This window comes from Pseudophryne corroboree, chromosome 11 (genome assembly GCF_028390025.1).
Source record: "Pseudophryne corroboree isolate aPseCor3 chromosome 11, aPseCor3.hap2, whole genome shotgun sequence".
Lineage (NCBI taxonomy): Eukaryota > Metazoa > Chordata > Amphibia > Anura > Myobatrachidae > Pseudophryne > Pseudophryne corroboree.
In genome coordinates, this window is record NC_086454.1 from 96,699,330 (window position 1) to 96,719,188 (window position 19,859).

The 19,859-nt window shown below is 45.8% G+C and overlaps 1 protein-coding gene across 44 annotated transcripts in view; it reads right to left on the minus strand.

Annotated features, from left to right (window-relative positions):
- The window catches only part of MADD (MAP kinase activating death domain), a 200,198-nt gene that overhangs the window by 164,987 nt on the left and 15,352 nt on the right, over positions 1-19,859 (minus strand). For all 44 annotated transcript variants that reach the window (XM_063944616.1, XM_063944607.1, XM_063944599.1 and 41 more), the window contains exon 3: positions 18,816-19,379. In XM_063944616.1, the coding sequence (XP_063800686.1) occupies positions 18,816-19,379 (564 nt within the window). The remainder of the gene's footprint in view (positions 1-18,815; positions 19,380-19,859) is intronic.

A 19,859-nucleotide genomic window follows, 5' to 3' on the forward strand; every position in this document is an offset into this window, starting at 1 on the left:
TGTACAATATAAAATATACATCACAATATTAGATGGTACTACTGTCTTTTTAAAATTTGTTCCGCTGAGCAATAACAAACATCCACAGGAGCTAAGCCAGGGGCAAACCCTAGTAATATAATATAACGGATTCTAAAGATTTTTATTTAATATACTAATTGTAGTTCAAGTATTGCTTATTACAATGTGACATCAATATTAAATCATTAATGATTTTATGACCTCGTACAGAGTTGCCACTTTATCTGATGACCTCTATGAAACCTGTATTGTTCTAATCTATTATTTTCATAGAACAATCATCCTGTCCAGAGATTACTGGGGTTGTTCTCTAAATGCAATCAAAATACACAAGAACCCTGACCTGGATCAAATAATGGTATCTCCCCAGAGTGTGATCAGTGAATAAACGGCATCTAAATGTCAAGTTCCTATGGGTGAATTAGCAGTTTGTCATTATTAAGCTCTGGAACCAGACAAAGGGCCTAATTCAGACCAGATCGCAGCAGCACAATCTTCCTCTAATGGGCAAAACCATGTGCACTGCAGGTGGGGCAGATATAACATGTGCAGATATAGATTTAGATTTGGGTGGGTTATTTTGTTTCTGTGCAGGGTAAATACTGGCTGCTTTATTTTTACACTGCATTTTAGATTTCAGTTTGAACACACCCCACCCAAATCTAACTCTCTCTGCACATGTTACATCTGCCCCACCTGCAGTGCAGCATGGTTTTGCCCATTAGAGAAAAAGTTTGCTGCTGCAATCAGGTCTGAATAAGGCCCAAAATCCCAGTCACTGAAAAACTTAAATCGCAGTAACTCATAAGGAAGACATTTTTAGAAGTAAGGATATCCTGGAGCTAGAAAAAAGGTCCAGAGGCAGGCGACCAAACTAATTAAAGGCATGGAGACGCTGGAATACGAGGAAAGGCTTGCAAGGCTAGGCATGTTTTCACTGGAAGAGGGGAGAATAAGAGGGGACATGATCAACGTCTACAAATATATATATGGGGACAAAACACAGAGCTTGCGCGAGACCTGTTTTTGGTAAGATCAGCACAGAGGACATGGGGATACTCGCTTAGGTTAAAGAAGAGGAGATTCCGCACAATGCGGCGTAAAGATTTTTTCACAGTAAGGACAATACGTGTTTGGAATTCCCTGCCTGAGGGAGTTGCAATGGCGGACTCAGTCAACACCTTTAAGAATGGGTTAGATAAATTCCTAATGGATAAGGATATCCAGGGTTATGGTGCGTAGTCACACACTATAGTTACTATAAAAAGAGGAATAAAACACAACAGCTGACATCAGCATCAGACAAAATTTAGACCAAAATAATCCTGCATAGGAGACCACAAATAGGCTGACCTCGATGGACAAATTGTCTTTTTTCAAACTTAGATACTATGTTACTATGATGTAATTCGGTATAAACAAAAAATGATAATAAAACTAAATTATGAGCTAGAGATCTGATACTGAAAGGACTGTGGCAGGAAAAAAAAAGGGGGGGGGGTCTCAGAATGGAAGTTCTTAAAATGAGAATACCACAAGCAGTGTGAAAACAGAGTGAGAACAAACAGATCAGGGTAACATAATATATTGCCAATCTTTTGGGTAGCAAGAAATCATCGGTCCGATCACCCGATGTCTGCTGATTGGCCCAATAATTGTAGAGGTTGTAAAAGTGATGTAGAAGTGATGCAGGAGCGCTGACCGATCAACGGTTTAAAGCGCTCCTGCAACTGTGGAATTGGGACATCGCATCTTATATGCCGTTTAATAGTTTAGATGTTGACCTCCCGATCCCATAGAAGCCCATACACAGTGAGCCATTTCTAGTTCAGTGTCATAGGGGGTCAAGATGGATACACGCTAGTCAGCTGATCATGAACATTTGCCCAGTCGAGTGATCGCAAAGGTGTGTACCCAGCTTATACAAATATCTGGGCGATTTGCATGATATTGGCAGATCACCCAGATAACAGTACTGTGTGTGCGTAAAACTGATCTGAAAACATTGATCGGTTGCACATGCAAAATTATCCAGCATGTCTGACTGATGCAATAAGAAACAGATCAGCCGCATCTGGCAGTACATGCCCTATCGAATCCAACTGACTAACATTACCCCTGTTCCTTCCAACGGGGAAATGTGCCCTCCCCAGAGGAGGACAGCAGATATCATGTGGCCATATACTGCGATAGATCTAACATGGAAGGAACGGGGAAATGTCTCCTCCTCAGGGGTGGAGAGCAGATACTGTGTGACCATATACTGATAGATTTAACAGAGGAGGAACGGGGAAATGTCTCCTCCCCAGGGAAGGGGCGCAGATACCGTATGGCTATACACTGAGATCTCACAGGGAAGGAACAGGGAAAGGTTTCCGCCCCAGGGAAGGGGCACAGATACCGTATGGCCATACACGGAGATCTCACAGGGGAGGAATGGGATAATGTCTCCTCCCCAGGGGAGGATCCCAGATATTGTGTGGCCATACACTATAGCTGTGTACACACGGTGCGATTTTTCGTTCTATTTTGACTATATAGTCAAAATCGTAAGAAAATATAGTGCATATCGCACCATGTGTATAGTCTTTGTGATGCCGATGCAAGTAGCCCAATATTGACTATATTGGCGGAGCTGGGCTCCGGCCACATCGAAGAGTCAATGTCAGGCTGTACGGCGCATCGCGCAATGTGTACACAGCCTATGAGAGATCTACACTGCGAAAGATCTCACAGTGTATGCCCAGGATATCTGATGGGTGTCAGTCTGTTGGTCTGACAGGCATTTTATCCATCAGTGTATGCTCAGCATAACAAAAGAACATTGGAATTATGCAATTGACCATTCCTTGCCTCAATGTGAAGTGACTGTATGTCTTCTGATCACTTTGGATGTCCTGTTTACTAGCTATTGTTTGATTACTGCCCTGTTGTGCAGAGAGCACCTGACAATTCAGGTGTGATGGAAATACAAATATGAGCAGCTTTAGGCAGATAATAATGGTTGTTTCCTTACAGCACACACAATGGTGGTGTTTGTATTCACTGGTGAGACCTGCTGAAGTGGAGTGGAGGTTGAAAATGATTTAATAAGTTAATAATGTTAACATCCATTAACAGCACCTAATAAGCACCGTGAATGATGGATCAGCCCTGCCGATGATTCCCGTGTGTACAGAAGTCTTCCTGAAAAGGTATTTCCATGCAGATTCAACGAAGGTCATTTGCAAAGGTCGCACATATTATGGTAAACGGGTCGCTGAGCTCAGTGACTGACGGAGCACACTGGGACTTGTAGTGTCGCCAATGTGCACTACATATATCCAGGCAAAGGGTACCTATAAGAACTACTCCAGCCTGACAATAAGTGCATACCACTTATAAAACACTGCATATAGCGATACAGAAAACAGTGAATATAGGGAGTTAAAGAAAAGGAGCTGGCGCACCCACCGTTCTGCTTGGTAAGCAGTCAAGAGGTATTTAAAAACATTAATAAGATTAAGGCGGGTCTACTTTAAATGGCAAGTCAGGCTGCAGTTTCACTTGCTATAATTTAAAGATAATAAAGACTTCTTATCTGCAGCTGCTTCCTGTGCCAGTGTTACACAGCAAGGAGAGCTTGGTATGGCAGGGACTGGTTTCTACAGAAGCTGGCAGCAACACCCAGCAAATGGCATATGGCTGCCAATTATATGTAATTTAATAAGAGCAGCAACACATATAATAATCACAATAACGTTCTTATGCCATTCAGGTCACTGGCTACTCGCATGATTATCTATCTTCTCTACATGTGACCTCTATGTCCTGCAGCAGAAAGTTGGGAACAACATTATCGGCATGCAGTAAAGGAATCGGGAATGTCGCCAGCGGAGAAGACGCCATCTATACATGCTGCATGTTGTCAAGGGAATATGGACCTGAACATAATCCATGCACATAGTATCAAGCATAGGATATACACTTCAGATCATTTTTGGGCCTCATTCAGACTGGTACTGTTAAGTCCCTGGAGGTGCTTTCAAATGCTACAAGGGACACAGCCCTGGGTGCACAGACCTCCCCTATACACAGAGAGTGCCCCTGCCGGCACACAGAGGATTCACTTTAAAAGCATAATGCATAAAATAATGGGTTAGTATCTATATACCGGCACCCGTAATCCCATCGGTCAGAATGTGGACCGCGGGATGCCTGGCGACGGAATTACGGCAGCGGGGTGAGCGCAAAAGTGCCCCTTGTGGGCACGGTGGTGCACTATGCAAGAGGGGGATAGGTGTCGGGATCCCGGCACCGGTATGCTGAGCGCCGGGATCCAGACAGCCGGGATACTGAATACATCCCTAAAATAATACTCAGAAAAAGTCAAAGAAGCTTATATAAAGCCTAATATTCTTTGGAGGTGATTCAATAGTTTATCGCTCCCGGTCTCCAGCCTAGAGTGAAGGGAGATATGGATGGGGATGGTGGGTGGCATACTCAATGTATTTTTTATCGCACACATAGGCCGGGTTTAGCCACACAAAAAAAACGCCTTGGACATCCAAATGGTGGCACTAGTGGTGGCAGGAGGCAAAAAAATTGAATTCCTCCCATACTGTTCACACATGTACAAGACTTCATCCTGGGGATTGACATGAGCGAGTGGAAGTATAAGGAATCAGAAATAGTTTCAAGTACCTTGGACCCAGGTCATGTAAGGCTTTGAAAGTCCATAACCCAATCTTGAAATGGATTTGCCATTTTATCGGCAGCCAGGGAAGACAATAGGTGTCGTGGTAGGAAACGGGACTGTTTAGTTAACAGCCTGGCAGATGCATTTTGTTTTGCTGGGAGACCAGGTAGAAGGCATTGCAGCAGTCCAAGTGTTAGGATTCAAAGGCATGTAGGGGTGTAGAAGTACTTATGGGAGAAGCAGTCAGGATCCAGATAGTGAAAATCCTGTCAGTCAGAATCTTGAGGGCAATTACTGAGGTTAGGATTAGGAACTAGGCGGAAGGTTAGGGTTAAATCACTTACCAAGATACATCGGGATCCCAACCGCCCGTATTTCAATACCATCCCGATCATGGCTCACACCTGATGTCTAACTGTCACACCTGAATCCAGGACAACACCAATATTCCGCACATGTTCAATATTTTACAAATCAGAGCATCTAAGTCTAAGTCCAGCTGATTGGCTAAGCTGCAGTCTAGTCCTCTGCCAATGAGATTCTATTATAGGAACTTCTGTTTCATCAGGATTCAGTTGCAGCATCTGGCACTCATCCACTCCTGGAGCTCAGCTAGACAGCCACTCAGGGTTGTTAATGGGTTCTCCGTACTCTAAGCAAAAACCAGGTACAGCTGTGTATCATCTGCATATCTGAGGTAGACCAGGCCATGACGTCTGAATATTTCCCCCAGTGGCTTGAAGTATAGTGCAAACAGAATGGGATATAGAATAAAATAATGTGGGACACCGAATGGCAGTGGCACTGGCATTCCTGAAGATACTTTCTGTGACCTGTCGGTGAGAATGTTTTGAACCAGCTAAGAACTGTGCCTTGAAGCCCACAGATATTTTGCAGGAGCTCTATTAGAATCCCATGGCCCACAGTAACAAATGCTGCAGAGAGATCCAGAAGAATTAAGATAGAACAATCACCTCTGCCTCTTGTGATCAGACGATAAGAACATCAGGGCTGTTTCAGTGCTAGGTCTTCTGAATTTTGACTGAAATAGATCATAAAGATCATGGGCTAACAGTTTTCCGTTTGCTATGCAACCACTTTGTGAATGACCTTTCCCAGAGAAGGATGGTACGATACTTATGTGTAGTTGGGCATGCAGTCAGAATCTAAATTAGGTGGGGGCTTCCTTTGGTGTATCAGGGAAAATGCCTGTCTACAACAGACCACAGTGCTATTTCGGCCAACATCAATATATCCTATCAGAACCTTGGCTGAGGTAGGGTCCAGATCACAGGTGGTGAGGCACAAGCTTTGGGTAATATTCACAGTGTCTACTAATCCAAGGGGTCAAAAGCTAGTTCAAGATCCAGATGGCCTACATTGGAACCTTGGCACTAGTTTGATGGCATGGTTGGGATTCCAGGCTGGATGGAGACTACCTTCTAAGGCAGAAATTAAGCAGCAGACATGGCTGGTTTGTGAGGCATCTTCACAATACAGAAATGAGGAGCTGGCCTGATGGCTGCTGTGATCTCATTTGACAAGAACTTTGACTTGTAACGGGTGACTATGGATTTGTATTCTACAATAAGCACAAAGTTTTAGCTTATCATCTACTCTATCACTGTTTTACTCTGTCACTGTTTAAGCCCGAGACCCCTTTCCTTCAACTCCCCAATACTGTTGTCAAGCCAAACCTCCAATATCATATACAGCCATTATATATTGTACATGTGTGGAGTTTATTTGCTCTCCCCTTGGCCGAGTGGGTTACCACAATCAAAAGACATACTGGTAAGTTCACAAAAATGAACCCATGTGTACATGTTAACGCTTAATATGTGTTCACTACATAAATAGCTGTTAATAAATAATATATACCATCATCCAGCTCTAATGCCGATTGGGCAAGACTGTCATCTGTGTAACCAGCATCAGGATAGGACGGCCAATATTTATTTGGCAACTGTACAAAACCTTTATTTTCAGAAATATTTCCCACTACATTGTACCCAATCACATGTATTAGTAGAAATGTAAAGAGCGTTACCTAATAGGAGGAAAACAAAACAACTGTGAGCATCATTGTAACCACAGCAAAGGACAATGGAACCTGTATTTAGACCTGTCATCATACAATAACAACTCAAACAAGAGCTTGCAGCTTTCCTCTCTCCACTGAACTAAGCATTTTCCTACACAACCAGCTCGGCTCACACAGAGATCCTTAAAACCTAGTTTGTGTGCCTTGATGACCAAGACTAAAGCTACACTATACAATTATCTGTCCAATCTGGCTGGTTGGAATGAAAATCTGGTAATGTACGGGAGAATGACAATCGAGCATTTGCTCCCAAACACTGGAAAAATAAGAATTTACTCACCGGTAATTCTATTTCTCGTAGTCCGTAGTGGATGCTGGGAACTCCGTAAGGACCATGGGGAATAGCGGGCTCCGAAGGAGGCTGGGCACTCTAGAAAGATCTTAGACTACCTGGTGTGCACTGGCTCCTCCCACTATGACCCTCCTCCAAGCCTCAGTTAGGTACTGTGCCCGGACGAGCGTACACAATAAGGAAGGATTTTGAATCCCGGGTAAGACTCATACCAGCCACACCAATCACACCGTACAACTCGTGATATGAAACACAGTTAACAGTATGAAACAATAGAGCCTCTCAACAGATGGCTCAACAATAACCCGATTTAGTTAACAATAACTATGTACAAGTATTGCAGATAAACCGCACTTGGGATGGGCGCCCAGCATCCACTACGGACTACGAGAAATAGAATTACCGGTGAGTAAATTCTTATTTTCTCTAACGTCCTAGTGGATGCTGGGAACTCCGTAAGGACCATGGGGATTATACCAAAGCTCCCAAACGGGCGGGAGAGTGCGGATGACTCTGCAGCACCGAATGAGAGAACTCCAGGTCCTCCTCAGCCAGGGTATCAAATTTGTAGAATTTTGCAAACGTGTTTGCCCCTGACCAAGTAGCTGCTCGGCAAAGTTGTAAAGCCGAGACCCCTCGGGCAGACGCCCAAGATGAGCCCACCTTCCTTGTGGAATGGGCATTGACAGATTTTGGCTGTGGCAGGCCTGCCACAGTATGTGCAAGCTGAATTGTACTACAAATCCAACGAGCAATAGTCTGCTTAGAAGCAGGAGCACCCAGCTTGTTGGGTGCATACAGGATAAACAGCGAGTCAGAATTTCTGACTCCAGCCGTCCTGGAAACATATATTTTCAGGGCCCTGACAACGTCTAGCAACTTGGAGTCCTCCAAATCCTTAGTAGCCGCAGGCACCACAATAGGCTGGTTCAGGTGAAACGCTGACACCACCTTAGGGAGAAACTGGGGACGAGTCCTCAATTCTGCCCTATCCATATGGAAAATCAGATATGGGCTTTTACATGATAAAGCCGCCAACTCTGACACTCGCCTGGCTGAAGCCAAGGCCAATAACATGACCACTTTCCACGTGAGATATTTCAGATCCACGGTTTTTAGTGGCTCAAACCAATGTGATTTTAAGAAACTCAACATCACGTTGAGATCCCAAGGTGCCACAGGAGGCACAAATAGGGGCTGAATATGCAGCACTCCTTTCACAAATGTCTGAACTTCAGGTACTGAAGCTAGTTCTTTTTGAAAGAAAATCGACAGAGCCGAGATCTGTACCTTAATGGAGCCCAGTTTTAGGCCCATATTCACTCTTGCTTGCAGGAAATGCAGAAATCGACCTAGTTGAAATTCCTCTGTTGGGGCCTTTTTGGCCTCGCACCATGCAACATATTTCCGCCATATGTGGTGATAATGCTTTGCCGTAACATCTTTCCTGGCTTTAATAAGCGTAGGAATGACTTCCTCCGGAATGCCCTTTTCCTTCAGGATCCGGCGTTCAACCGCAATGCCGTCAAACGCAGCCGCGGTAAGTCTTGGAACAGACAGGGGCCCTGCTGCAGCAGGTCCTGTCTGAGCGGCAGAGACCACGGGTCCTCTGAGATCATCTCTTGAAGTTCCGGGTACCACGCTCTTCTCGGCCAATTCGGAACCACGAGAATTGTGTTTACTCCTCGCTTTCTTATTATTCTCAATATCTTTGGTATGAGAGGTAGAGGAGGGAACACATAAACTGACCGGTACACCCACGGTGTCACTAGAGCGTCCACAGCTATCGCCTGAGGGTCTCTTGACCTGGCGCAATACTTCTCTAGTTTTTTGTTTAGGCGGGACGCCATCATGTCCACCTGTGGACGACCCCATTGATTTACAATCATTTGGAAGACTTCTGGATGAAGTCCCCACTCTCCCGGGTGGAGGTCGTGCCTGCTGAGAAAGTCTGCTTCCCAGTTGTCCACTCCCGGGATGAACACTGCTGACAGTGCTAGTACATGATTCTCCGCCCATCGGAGAATTTTTGTGGCTTCTGCCATCGCCGTCCTGCTTCTTGTGCCGCCCTGTCGATTCACATGGGCGACTGCCGTGATGTTGTCTGACTGGATCAGCACCGGCTGGTGTAGGAGCAGGGATTTTGCTTGACTTAGGGCATTGTAAATGGCCCTTAGTTCCAGAATATTTATGTGAAGGGCAGTCTCCTGACTTGACCATAGTCCTTGGAAATTTCTTCCCTTTGTGACTGCCCCCCAGCCTCGTAGGCTGGCATCCGTGGTCACCAGGACCCAGTCCTGTATGCCGAATCTGCGGCCCTCCAGAAGATGAGCACTGTGCAGCCACCACAGAAGAGACACCCTGGTTCGTGGAGACAGGGTTATTAAACGATGCATCTGAAGATGCGATCCGGACCACTTGTCCAACAGGTCCCACTGAAAAATCCTGGCATGGAACCTGCCGAATGGAATTGCTTCGTAAGAAGCTACCATCTTTCCCAGGACCCGCGTGCAGTGATGCACCGATACCTGTTTTGGTTTTAGGAGGTCTCTGACTAGAGAAGACAACTCCCTGGCTTTCTCCTCCGGGAGAAACACTTTTTTCTGGGCCGTGTCCAGAATCATTCCCAGGAACATTAGACGTGTCGTGGGGACCAGCTGTGACTTTGGGATATTCAGAATCCAGCCGTGCTGGCTCAGCACTTCCTGAGATAGTGCTACTCCCACTAACAACTGTTCCTTGGATCGTGCCTTTATTAGGCAGATCGTCCAAGTATGGGATAATTAAAACTCCCTTTTTTCGAAGGAGTATCATCATTTCCGCCATAACCTTGGTAAATACCCTCGGTGCCGTGGAGAGTCCAAACGGCAGCGTCTGGAATTGGTAATGGCAGTCCTGTACCACAAATCTGAGGTACTCATGGTGAGAATTGTAAATGGGGACATGCAGGTAAGCATCCTTGATGTCCAGGGATACCATGTAATCCCCCTCGTCCAGGCTTGCAATAACCGCCCTGAGCGATTCCATCTTGAACTTGAATTTTTTTATGTATGTGTTCAAGGATTTCAAATTTAAAATGGGCCTCACCGAACCGTCCGGTTTCGGCACCACAAATAGTGTGGAATAGTAACCCCGGCCTTGTTGAAGTAGGGGTACCTTGATTATCACCTGCTGGGAATACAGCTTGTGAATCGCTGCTAGCACCGCCTCCCTGTCTGAGGGAGCAATCGGCAAGGCGGATTTTAGGAAACGGCGGGGTGGAGTCGCCTCGAATTCTAGCCTGTATCCCTGAGATACTATTTGAAGGATCCAGGGATCCACCTGTGAGCGGGCCCACTGATCGCTGAAGGCTGTGAGGGGACATGGGGTAAAAATGCTGACTTCCCAGACGTTGCTGTGGAAACTAGGTCGGAGAGACCATCCCCAAATAATTCCTCCCCCTTATAAGGCAAGACTTCCATGTGCCTTTTGGAATCTGCATCTCCAGTCCACTGGCGAGTCCATAAGCATCTCCTAGCAGAGATAGATAATGCACTTATTTTAGATGCCAGCCGGCAGATTTCCCTCTGTGCATCTCTCATGTATAAGACTGAGTCTTTTATATGGTCAATTGTTAGCAGGATCGTGTCTCTGTCTAACGTGTCAATATTTTCTGACAGTTTATCTGACCACGCAGCGGCAGCACTGCACATCCATGCTGACGCAATAGCTGGTCTGAGTATAATGCCTGAGTGTGTATATACAGACTTCAGGATCGCCTCCTGCTTTCTATCAGCAGGTTCCTTAAGGGCGGCCGTATCCTGGGACGGTAGTGCCACCTTTTTAGACAAACGTGTGAGCGCTTTATCCACCCTCGGGGGTGTTTCCCAACGTAACCTATCCTCTGGCGGGAAAGGGAACGCCATTAGTAGCTTCTTAGGAATTACCAATTTCTTATCAGGGGAAGCCCACGCTTCTTCACACACTTCATTTAATTCATCTGACGGGGGAAAAACTACAGGTAGTTTTTTCTCCCCAAACATAATACCCTTTTTTGTGGTACCTGGATGTAAATCAGAAATATTTAACACCTCTTTCATTGCCTCAATCATGCAGTGAATGGCCTTAACGGGCATTAAATTTGACTCATCGTCGTCGACACTGGTGTCAGTATCCGTGTCGACATCTACTTGTGCCACCTGAGATAACGGGCGTTTCAGAGCCCCTGATGACTTTTGAGACACCTGGACAGGCACGAGCTGAAGACTCGGCTGTCCCACAGTCGGCATGTCGTCAAATTTTTTACGTAAGGAGTCTATACGTGCACTCATTTCCTGCCATAATACCATCCTCTCAGGTGTCTGACCCCCAGGGGGTGACATCCCTGCTAAAGGCATCTGCTCCCCCTCCACATCATTATCCTCCTTAAACATGTCGACACAGCCGTACCGACACACTCCACACACACAGGGAATGCTCAAATAGAGGACAGGACCCACAAAAGCCCTTTGGGGGGACAGAGTAAGAGTATGCCAGCACACACCAGAGCGCTATATATATATATATATACAGGGACTAACTGAGTTATGTCCCTAATAGCTGCTTTTTATATAATATACTGTATACAGTGCCAATTTTAATGCCCCCCCTCTCTTTTCCCTCTTACTGTACTGTAGAATTGCAGGGAAGAGCCAGGGAGCTTCCTTCCAGCCGAGCTGTGAGGGAAAAATGGCGCCAGTGTGCCGAGGAGATAGGCTCCGCCCCTTTTTCGCGGCCTATTCTCCCGCTTTTTATGGGATTCTGGCAGGGGTATTTACCTCATATATAGCCCCAGGGGCTATATATTGAGGTATTTTAGCCAGCCAAGGTGTTTTTATTGCTGACTCAGGGCGCCCCCCCCCAGCGCCCTGCACCCTCAGTGACCGGAGTGTGAAGTGTGTATGAGGAGCAATGGCGCACAGCTGCAGTGCTGTGCGCTACCTTGGTGAAGACAGGATGTCTTCATGCCGCCGATTTTCCGGACCATCTTCTTGCTTCTGGCTCTGTAAGGGGGACGGCGGCGCGGCTCCGGGACCGAACATCAAGGCTGGGCCTGCGGTCGATCCCTCTGGAGCTAATGGTGTCCAGTAGCCTAAGAAGCCCAATCCGGCTGCAAGCAGGCGAGTTCGCTTCTTCTCCCCTTAGTCCCTCGCTGCAGTGAGCCTGTTGCCAGCAGGTCTCACTGAAAATAACAAATTCTAAGACTATAACTTTCTAAGAGCTCAGGAGAGCCCCTAGTGTGCATCCAACCTCGGCCGGGCACGAAATCTAACTGAGGCTTGGAGGAGGGTCATAGTGGGAGGAGCCAGTGCACACCAGGTAGTCTAAGATCTTTCTAGAGTGCCCAGCCTCCTTCGGAGCCCGCTATTCCCCATGGTCCTTACGGAGTTCCCAGCATCCACTAGGACGTTAGAGAAATTAACAAAAATGGTTGTTCAGATAAATTGGTTAAATCAAAGGGATTTTACCAATTCGTCTGAACGTCTGTTTTTGTCCATTTTCCAGTGTTTGGGAGTGAATGGTCTATTTGTCATTTGCTTACATATGTTACCAGATTTCCATTCCAACCAGCAAGTTTGGACAGATAATTGTATAGCATGTACCTACTGTAGCTTTAGAAGCAGTACAGTAGTATAGTGCTTCCCAACCTCAGTGCTCAGATTTATACCCTTTTCCACTAGCTTTAAAAACACGGGTAAATGCGCGGGGGCGCGCATTTACCACTGGTTTTTCCTAGTGGAAACGGGCCCCCCCCCCCCCCCCATGCAAATTACCGGTTCAAGTGATCCGGGAATCCAACCCGGGTAGCTTGCCGGGTTGAACACGTGTTCAACTCGGTAAGCTGTGTAGTGTGAACGGAAGCCGTGTCGATGCGACATGGCTCCCGTTCACAGTGTATGGAAGGGCGGCGCTGGGAGATCATGTGATCTCCCAGCACCGCCCCTGCCGCGTCACTAGCAGCGTCACCAACCCGGCAATATGCCGGGTTGGTAAGCGCTGTGGGAAAGGGGGGCTGTAGCACGGGTCGCAGCCGTGTCAGGCTCCTGGCTGCGACCCGTGCTACAGGTGGAAAAGGGGTATTGGTGATACGCATACTTGAGCACAAATAGTCCAATCAAAATAACTGAGGTATTAATTATGTCAGCTGTGCTCAAATATGGAGGTCCTTAAAACCTGGACTGACCATGGTTAGGAACCCCATGCACTGACAGGCTGAATATTAGTTCATGTCACGTAATGACTCCCCCCGTTATGTGTAGTTGGTGGGCTCACTGTTTACAGATCGAAGGTGCAGCCAGAAACTGATGAGCACAGTTTGATATCAGCCCCACTTTGCTTATAGGGGGGTATTCAATCAGTGCCGTTATTTCGGCCAGTAGAAAAAAACGGCACTTTACACCCGTTTTTAGGTTGAATTTACATTCAACCTATTCAATGCCCGTGCCGATTTTTCGACTGTGCGAAAAATTCGGCACTGGCGAAAACCACGTGGATCAATGCATCTGCTGGCGATTCACGTGTTTTGGCGTTTTCGCCCATGCCGATTCTACTAAATAAAAAAAGTGAAAAGGCAGGGTCGAAAAAGGATTTAAAACCATGTGAAAACGCAAGCAGTTGAATACCCAGGGTCATAGTCTCAGATCCGTGGGATATTTCTACAGGACATAATGTTGGAAAGTGGAGTCAACCATTCATTAATAAATGTAGAACAGTACAGAGCGGTGATCATTTATACTTCTTACAGTAAAATAAAAATATTAAAGGTTACCTTGTCCTTTAACTTTAACCTACGAAAATGCACTACCAGCCCTACTATATGGGGAATCTTTCACCCAAATGTTAAAGACTTTATTCCGCAAACTGTCCGCCTCAGCCATTATTGTTTATTGTACACAGTGCTGTACAAAAACAATGTATTATTCATATCAGTCCCATTGGAGTTTACACACAAAATTCCTCACCACGCATACTACTTTCAATTTTGTAGGAATCCAATATCAGTATGTTTTGGACTGAGGGAGGAAACTGGAGCCAACATGGGCAGAACATACAAACTCTACACAAATAGGCCCTCAGTACTGCCGTGTTTCCCACAATACACACAAAACATACAAGGGACCTGAAGAGAAGGGTAATTGCTGTAGTTCATCTCTGTGGGGAATCAGTAGGATATCCCGGCTGTTGGGATTTCGGCGGTCAGGAGACACACTAATCTATTCCCCCCTGGGTGGTGGCGTGGACCACCACCTAAGTGGGGGATCCAGGCGGCGGTCGGGATTCCGACCGCCGGCATTTCACTGGGTGTCGGGATTCCAGAGTCGGTATCCTTACAGCCAGAATCCTGACAGCCGGTAACGTGATTGCCTCCCCTCTGTGGTCATCAGCTGCTTTCCTAGGTGTTTTTTAGCAGACAAGCTTCAAACCAGGAAGCATGTGTTATGTTTAATACTGATGTGATAGCAACAGCAGTGTCTATAAGAGTAGGACTGACCAGATAGGGAAGACTGTGGTGCAGTTGGTCAGCTTAACAAATGCTGCAACAATTGTAACTAACATTCCCTGTTTATAAAGTATAGATAGAGAAACAGTTTGGAGTGTTTTTCAGATATACTGTGAGAGTAGAGCTTCTGTGATAGATAGATAGATAGATAGATAGATAGATAGATAGATAGATAGATAGATAGATAGATAGATAGATAGATAGATAGATAGATAGATAGATAGATAGATAGATACACTGCTCAAAAAAATAAAGGGAACACTACAATAACACATCCTAGATCTGAATGAATGAAATATTCTTATTAAATACTTTGTTCTTTACATAGTTGACTGTGCTGACAACAAAATCACACAAAAATTATCAATGGAAATCAAATTTATTAACCCATGGAGGTCTGGATTTGGAGTCACCCTCAAAATTAAAGTGGAAAAACACACTACAGGCTGATTCAACTTTGATGTAATGTCCTTAAAACAAGTCAAAATGAGGCTTTTTAGTGTGTGTGGCCTCCACGTGCCTGTATAACCTTCCTACAACCCACACAAGTGGCTCAGGTAGTGCAGCTTATGCAGGATGGCACATCAATGCGAGCTGTGGCAAGAAGGTTTGCTGTGTATGTCAGCGTAGTGTCCAGAGCATGGAGGCGCTACCAGGAGACAGGCCAGTACATCAGGAGACGTGGAGGAGGCCGTAGGAGGGCAACAACCCAGCAGCAGGACCACTACCTCCGCCTTTGTGCAAGGAGGAACACTGCCAGAGCCCTGCAAAATGACCTCCAGCAAGCCACAAATGTGCATGTGTCTACTCAAACGATCAGAAACAGATTCCATGAGGGTGGTATAAGGGCCCGACGTCCACAGGTGGGGGTTGTGCTTACAGCCCAACACCGTGCAGGACATTTGGCATTTGCCAGAGAACACCAAGATTGGCAAATTCGCCACTGGCGCCCTGTGCTCTTCACAGATGAAAGCAGGTTCTCACTGAGCACATGTGACAGACGTGACAGAGTCTGGAGACGCCAAGGAGAATGTTCTGCTGCCTGCAACATCCTCCAGCATGACCGGTCTGGCTGTGGGTCAGTAATGGTATGGGGTGGCATTTCTTTGGGGGGCCGCACAGCTCTCCATGTGCTCGCCAGAGGTAGCCTGGCTGCCATTAGGTACCAAGATGAGATCCTCAGACCCCTTGTGAGACCATATGCTGGTGCGGTTGGCCCTGGGTTCCTCCTAATGCAAGACAATGCTAGACCTCATGTGGCTGGAGTGTGTCAGCAGTTCCTGCAAGATGAAGGCATTGATGCTATGGACTGGCCCGCCCGTTCCCCAGACCTGAATCCAATTGAGCACATCTGGGACATCATGTCTCGCTCCATCCATTGCACCACAGACTGTCCAGGAGTTGGCGGATGCTTTAGTCCTGGTCTGGGAGGAGATCCCTCAGGAGACCATCCGCCACCTCATCAGGAGCATGACCAGGCATTGTAGGGAGGTCATACAGGCACGTGGAGGCCACACACACTAAAAAGCCTCATTTTGACTTTTTTTAAGGACATTACATCAAAGTTGGATCAGCCTGTAGTGTGTTTTTCCACTTTAATTTTGAGGGTGACTCCAAATCCAGACCACCATGGGTTACTAAATTTGATTTCCATTGATCATTTTTGTGTGATTTTGTTGTCGGCACATTCAACTATGTAAAGAACCAAGTATTTAATAAGAATATTTTATTCATTCAGATCTAGGATGTGTTATTTTAGTGTTCCCTTTATTTTTTTGAGCAGTGTAGATAGACAGATAGACAGACAGACAGACAGACAGACAGACAGACAGACAGATAGATAGATAATCTATCTATCTACATGTTCAGAACAACTGAATGTTCGTTTCAGGTCTTCCACCTTTACAAAACGGACAGCTGAGCCCACTTCCTCCTGCGGAAGTCACAGCTAATCCCCACAGAAGAGTTGGAGTTCTAGTGGTCTGCCCTAGATTAACCATCTGTTGGAATTTTATGTGATATTGATCTGTCAGATTTGACAGTCATAGTGGCAAAATCCCCTAATACTCACATACAAGTCCCTCACGTCACTGTGATCTAGTGAGTTTCTAGTGAATGGATAGGCTGCACTCTTATAATGAGGGTCAGGCGTTAGGTACCATGCAGTGTCATCTCACCAAACGCAACACCCACACAGCCTGCACATAAACACAAAGGGGCTAATGCGGAGTGCAGCGAAAGCTGGCCGTACCTGCGCCTGTACTTCCTGCACAGATTAATAGGCATACAGATGTGACAATGCTCATCTTTGCTGCGATGCAGCATGTTACATCACGGCTTGCTGCATGGCGTCCCCAGGCTGCGACTATTCTCCGCCGGTAATTGCTCCATTAATTCCTAAAAGAATTAAGTGATCACCGGCTGTGAATAGTCACAACCTGGGACACCATGCAGCAAGCCGTGATGTAACAAGCTGCATTGCAGAAAAGAAGAGCATGGCTATATGCGGCCGCGCTGTACAGTCAGGTTGGTATCGGAACCCGGACAGTCGGTAGGCAGACTGTCAAAATACAGACAGCGGCATCCCGGTGTTGAAAATACAGACACTGAATAATTACTAAAGCTAACCCTGATCCCTAACCCATCTTTCACGCAGTCTGACCCTATTCCCTTCCTTTCCAACCTTACCCCTCCCAGCAGCCTGACCCTAAACCTCCCCACGCTGCCTAACCCTAAAAAATTACACCCCGCCCCGTGCGCGGCTTACCTCTCCGGTGGCCTGTGATATCCTCGGTCAGGATTCCAGCACTGGGATAGTGATCAATGTCAAAATCCTGGTACCGGCATTCTGAGTGGTGTTGGAAATCCGGCGTCAGTATTTTGACTGCTGAGATCCCGACCGTCAGGATCCTATCCGGATCCCTACAGAACCTATATCTATATGTTTGGTTTCATACAAGTCATCACTACCAGTGCACACTTGCACCAGGCTTATCCGTGGTGCAAGAGAGCAGTCTGAAAACAGATGTATTTTCGTCTATGCAAAACTCTGCATATTCCATAATTCCATCTACACGCCCTCGCTAAACTCTACCTACTTGCAAACGTCCCGTTACCACCCAGTTGCCCACCTTCATCCACAAGTGGATAAGCCACTGAGTTATCGCCAGTGGATGTGTGTGCTCAGCTAAGCAAGGCTCCTTTCGCTCCCCCCTAACTCCTGCAGTGGTTTCAAAGTGGTGAGCAGGACTAGTGATGACAGAGTGCAGTAGCTACTGTACCTGGGGATCCTGGGATTTCCCATCCCTGCTCGGGGGGGTTTAGGTCTACAAGTTCCCAATGACATAAAATTTCAGTAGAAAATGCTATTTTGTTATTTCAAAACACACAAACACTAAAATATATAGCACCGAGACACACAGACTAGCAAATTCTAATCCGGAAATGGTGCAATTTAGGAGCACCTGAGAGTATAGCCCTCTCCCTCTCATTTGGAGCAATGTGTAACCCAAAACTATACACCCGAGCTTTTCAACCTGTAACGTACTATCTTGCCTGGCAGCTATGAAATCTCCGTAGACCTCAGTGGCACAGCACTTACAGAGTGTGATCTCACAAGGGACCTGTGATCATTACTACAGCACAACCTGCGGGGATACTGTAATATTTATCAGGCGTATAACCATGAACATGGAAATAATATATAGCCTTGATTCTTACTACTGCTAGCCACATGCTCATACGAACGCCCAATGCACGTCTGCAAAACCCCATACGCCAAAGGTTTATGACACGTGCTTAGAAGAGAACGTCTGTTGTGCAAAAACAGATTCATAGTCGATGAAACAAGACAATTCATGTGACAGTCACTGCAATGCAGGTCTGTATTTATAGTAATGTGAAGCCTGCAGCAGAGCTCTTATCAAACACATGAAAAACAAATATAGCTAGGACAACGATTGGTCAATCTTTAAGTACTAAATTATTTGCCATTAAGGCTCAGATTTATCAAGCTTTGGAGAGTGAAAATTTACACGGTGATAAAGTACCAGCCAATCAGCTCCCAGCTGCCATGTTACAGACTGTGTTTGAAAAATGACAGTTAGGAGCTGATTGGTTGGTGCATAGACACCGTGCAATTTATCACTCTCCAAGGCTTGATAAATCTAGGCCTGAATGTTTTAAAAACTGGATCACTTACCTTTGGACACCCTTGGATACTCCGGCCTTCTTGCTGACCAGCCTATCACTACAGCAGTCCACGAGCCTTTTAAGAGTATACAGACATTCCCGGAAGGTGGAGAAGAAGGGATAGTGACTGATGATACAAAGAGAGGTGAGAGAGCTGTTACGAGACCGTTGCGTTCCTTTAGGCAGACGTTTCCCACGAGGGGAATGATTGATATCCGGGGTGGAGTCTGCGCTTGGAGCCTGTAAAGCGTGGCCTCCGTCAGAGCCCTCAGAGCCATTCTCGGAGGCTGGCTTGTACAGTTTACGGCTTTTGTCTTTCAAAATCCGTTTTTGAAAAGAGCGGTAGAAGTTTACGCAGATCCCGTAGCGGATGATGCCGCTGTCCTTATCAGTAAGTGTGAAGACAAATGAGGTGTCATCGCGCAAGCTCATCCGTTTCTGCCTTACGCTCAGACATCCCTCCGGCTGACAGAAGAATACCACATCAGGAGGTAGGGGAAATTCTGGATGGTCCTCGAGCGGGTAACGGCGGAGCAACTCCGGCGTCTGGGCGACACTGTCACTGCTTGGCTGCCTGCAGGACAAAAAGAAAATGTGCACAGAAGGCTCACAGGTAGAAGTTGCTTGAGAGTGCGAGGAATAAATGAAACAAACAACGTAAAGTCACATGAGAGATAGATTAAATTCTCAGATACCTAGAACACTGATATGTACGGTATTTTAGATGTACCTGGCACGGATGTTCTAGTTTCCACACCACATTAAATTCTAGACTACACAAATGCAATATATGTAAACATCTTATTTAAAGGGAATTAATCACCAAAATGCCCTTTCTAAAAAAATAAAAAAAAATGTATATGTATATATATATATATATATATATATATATATATATATATATATATATATATATATATATATATATATATATATATACATATATATATATATATATATATAATGTTGACAGCTAATTGACTAATCTTCCAGTAGACTTTTAAATGCAGATTCTGGAATTGGTCGGGCTTCCCACCTTAATACTTAATAACCA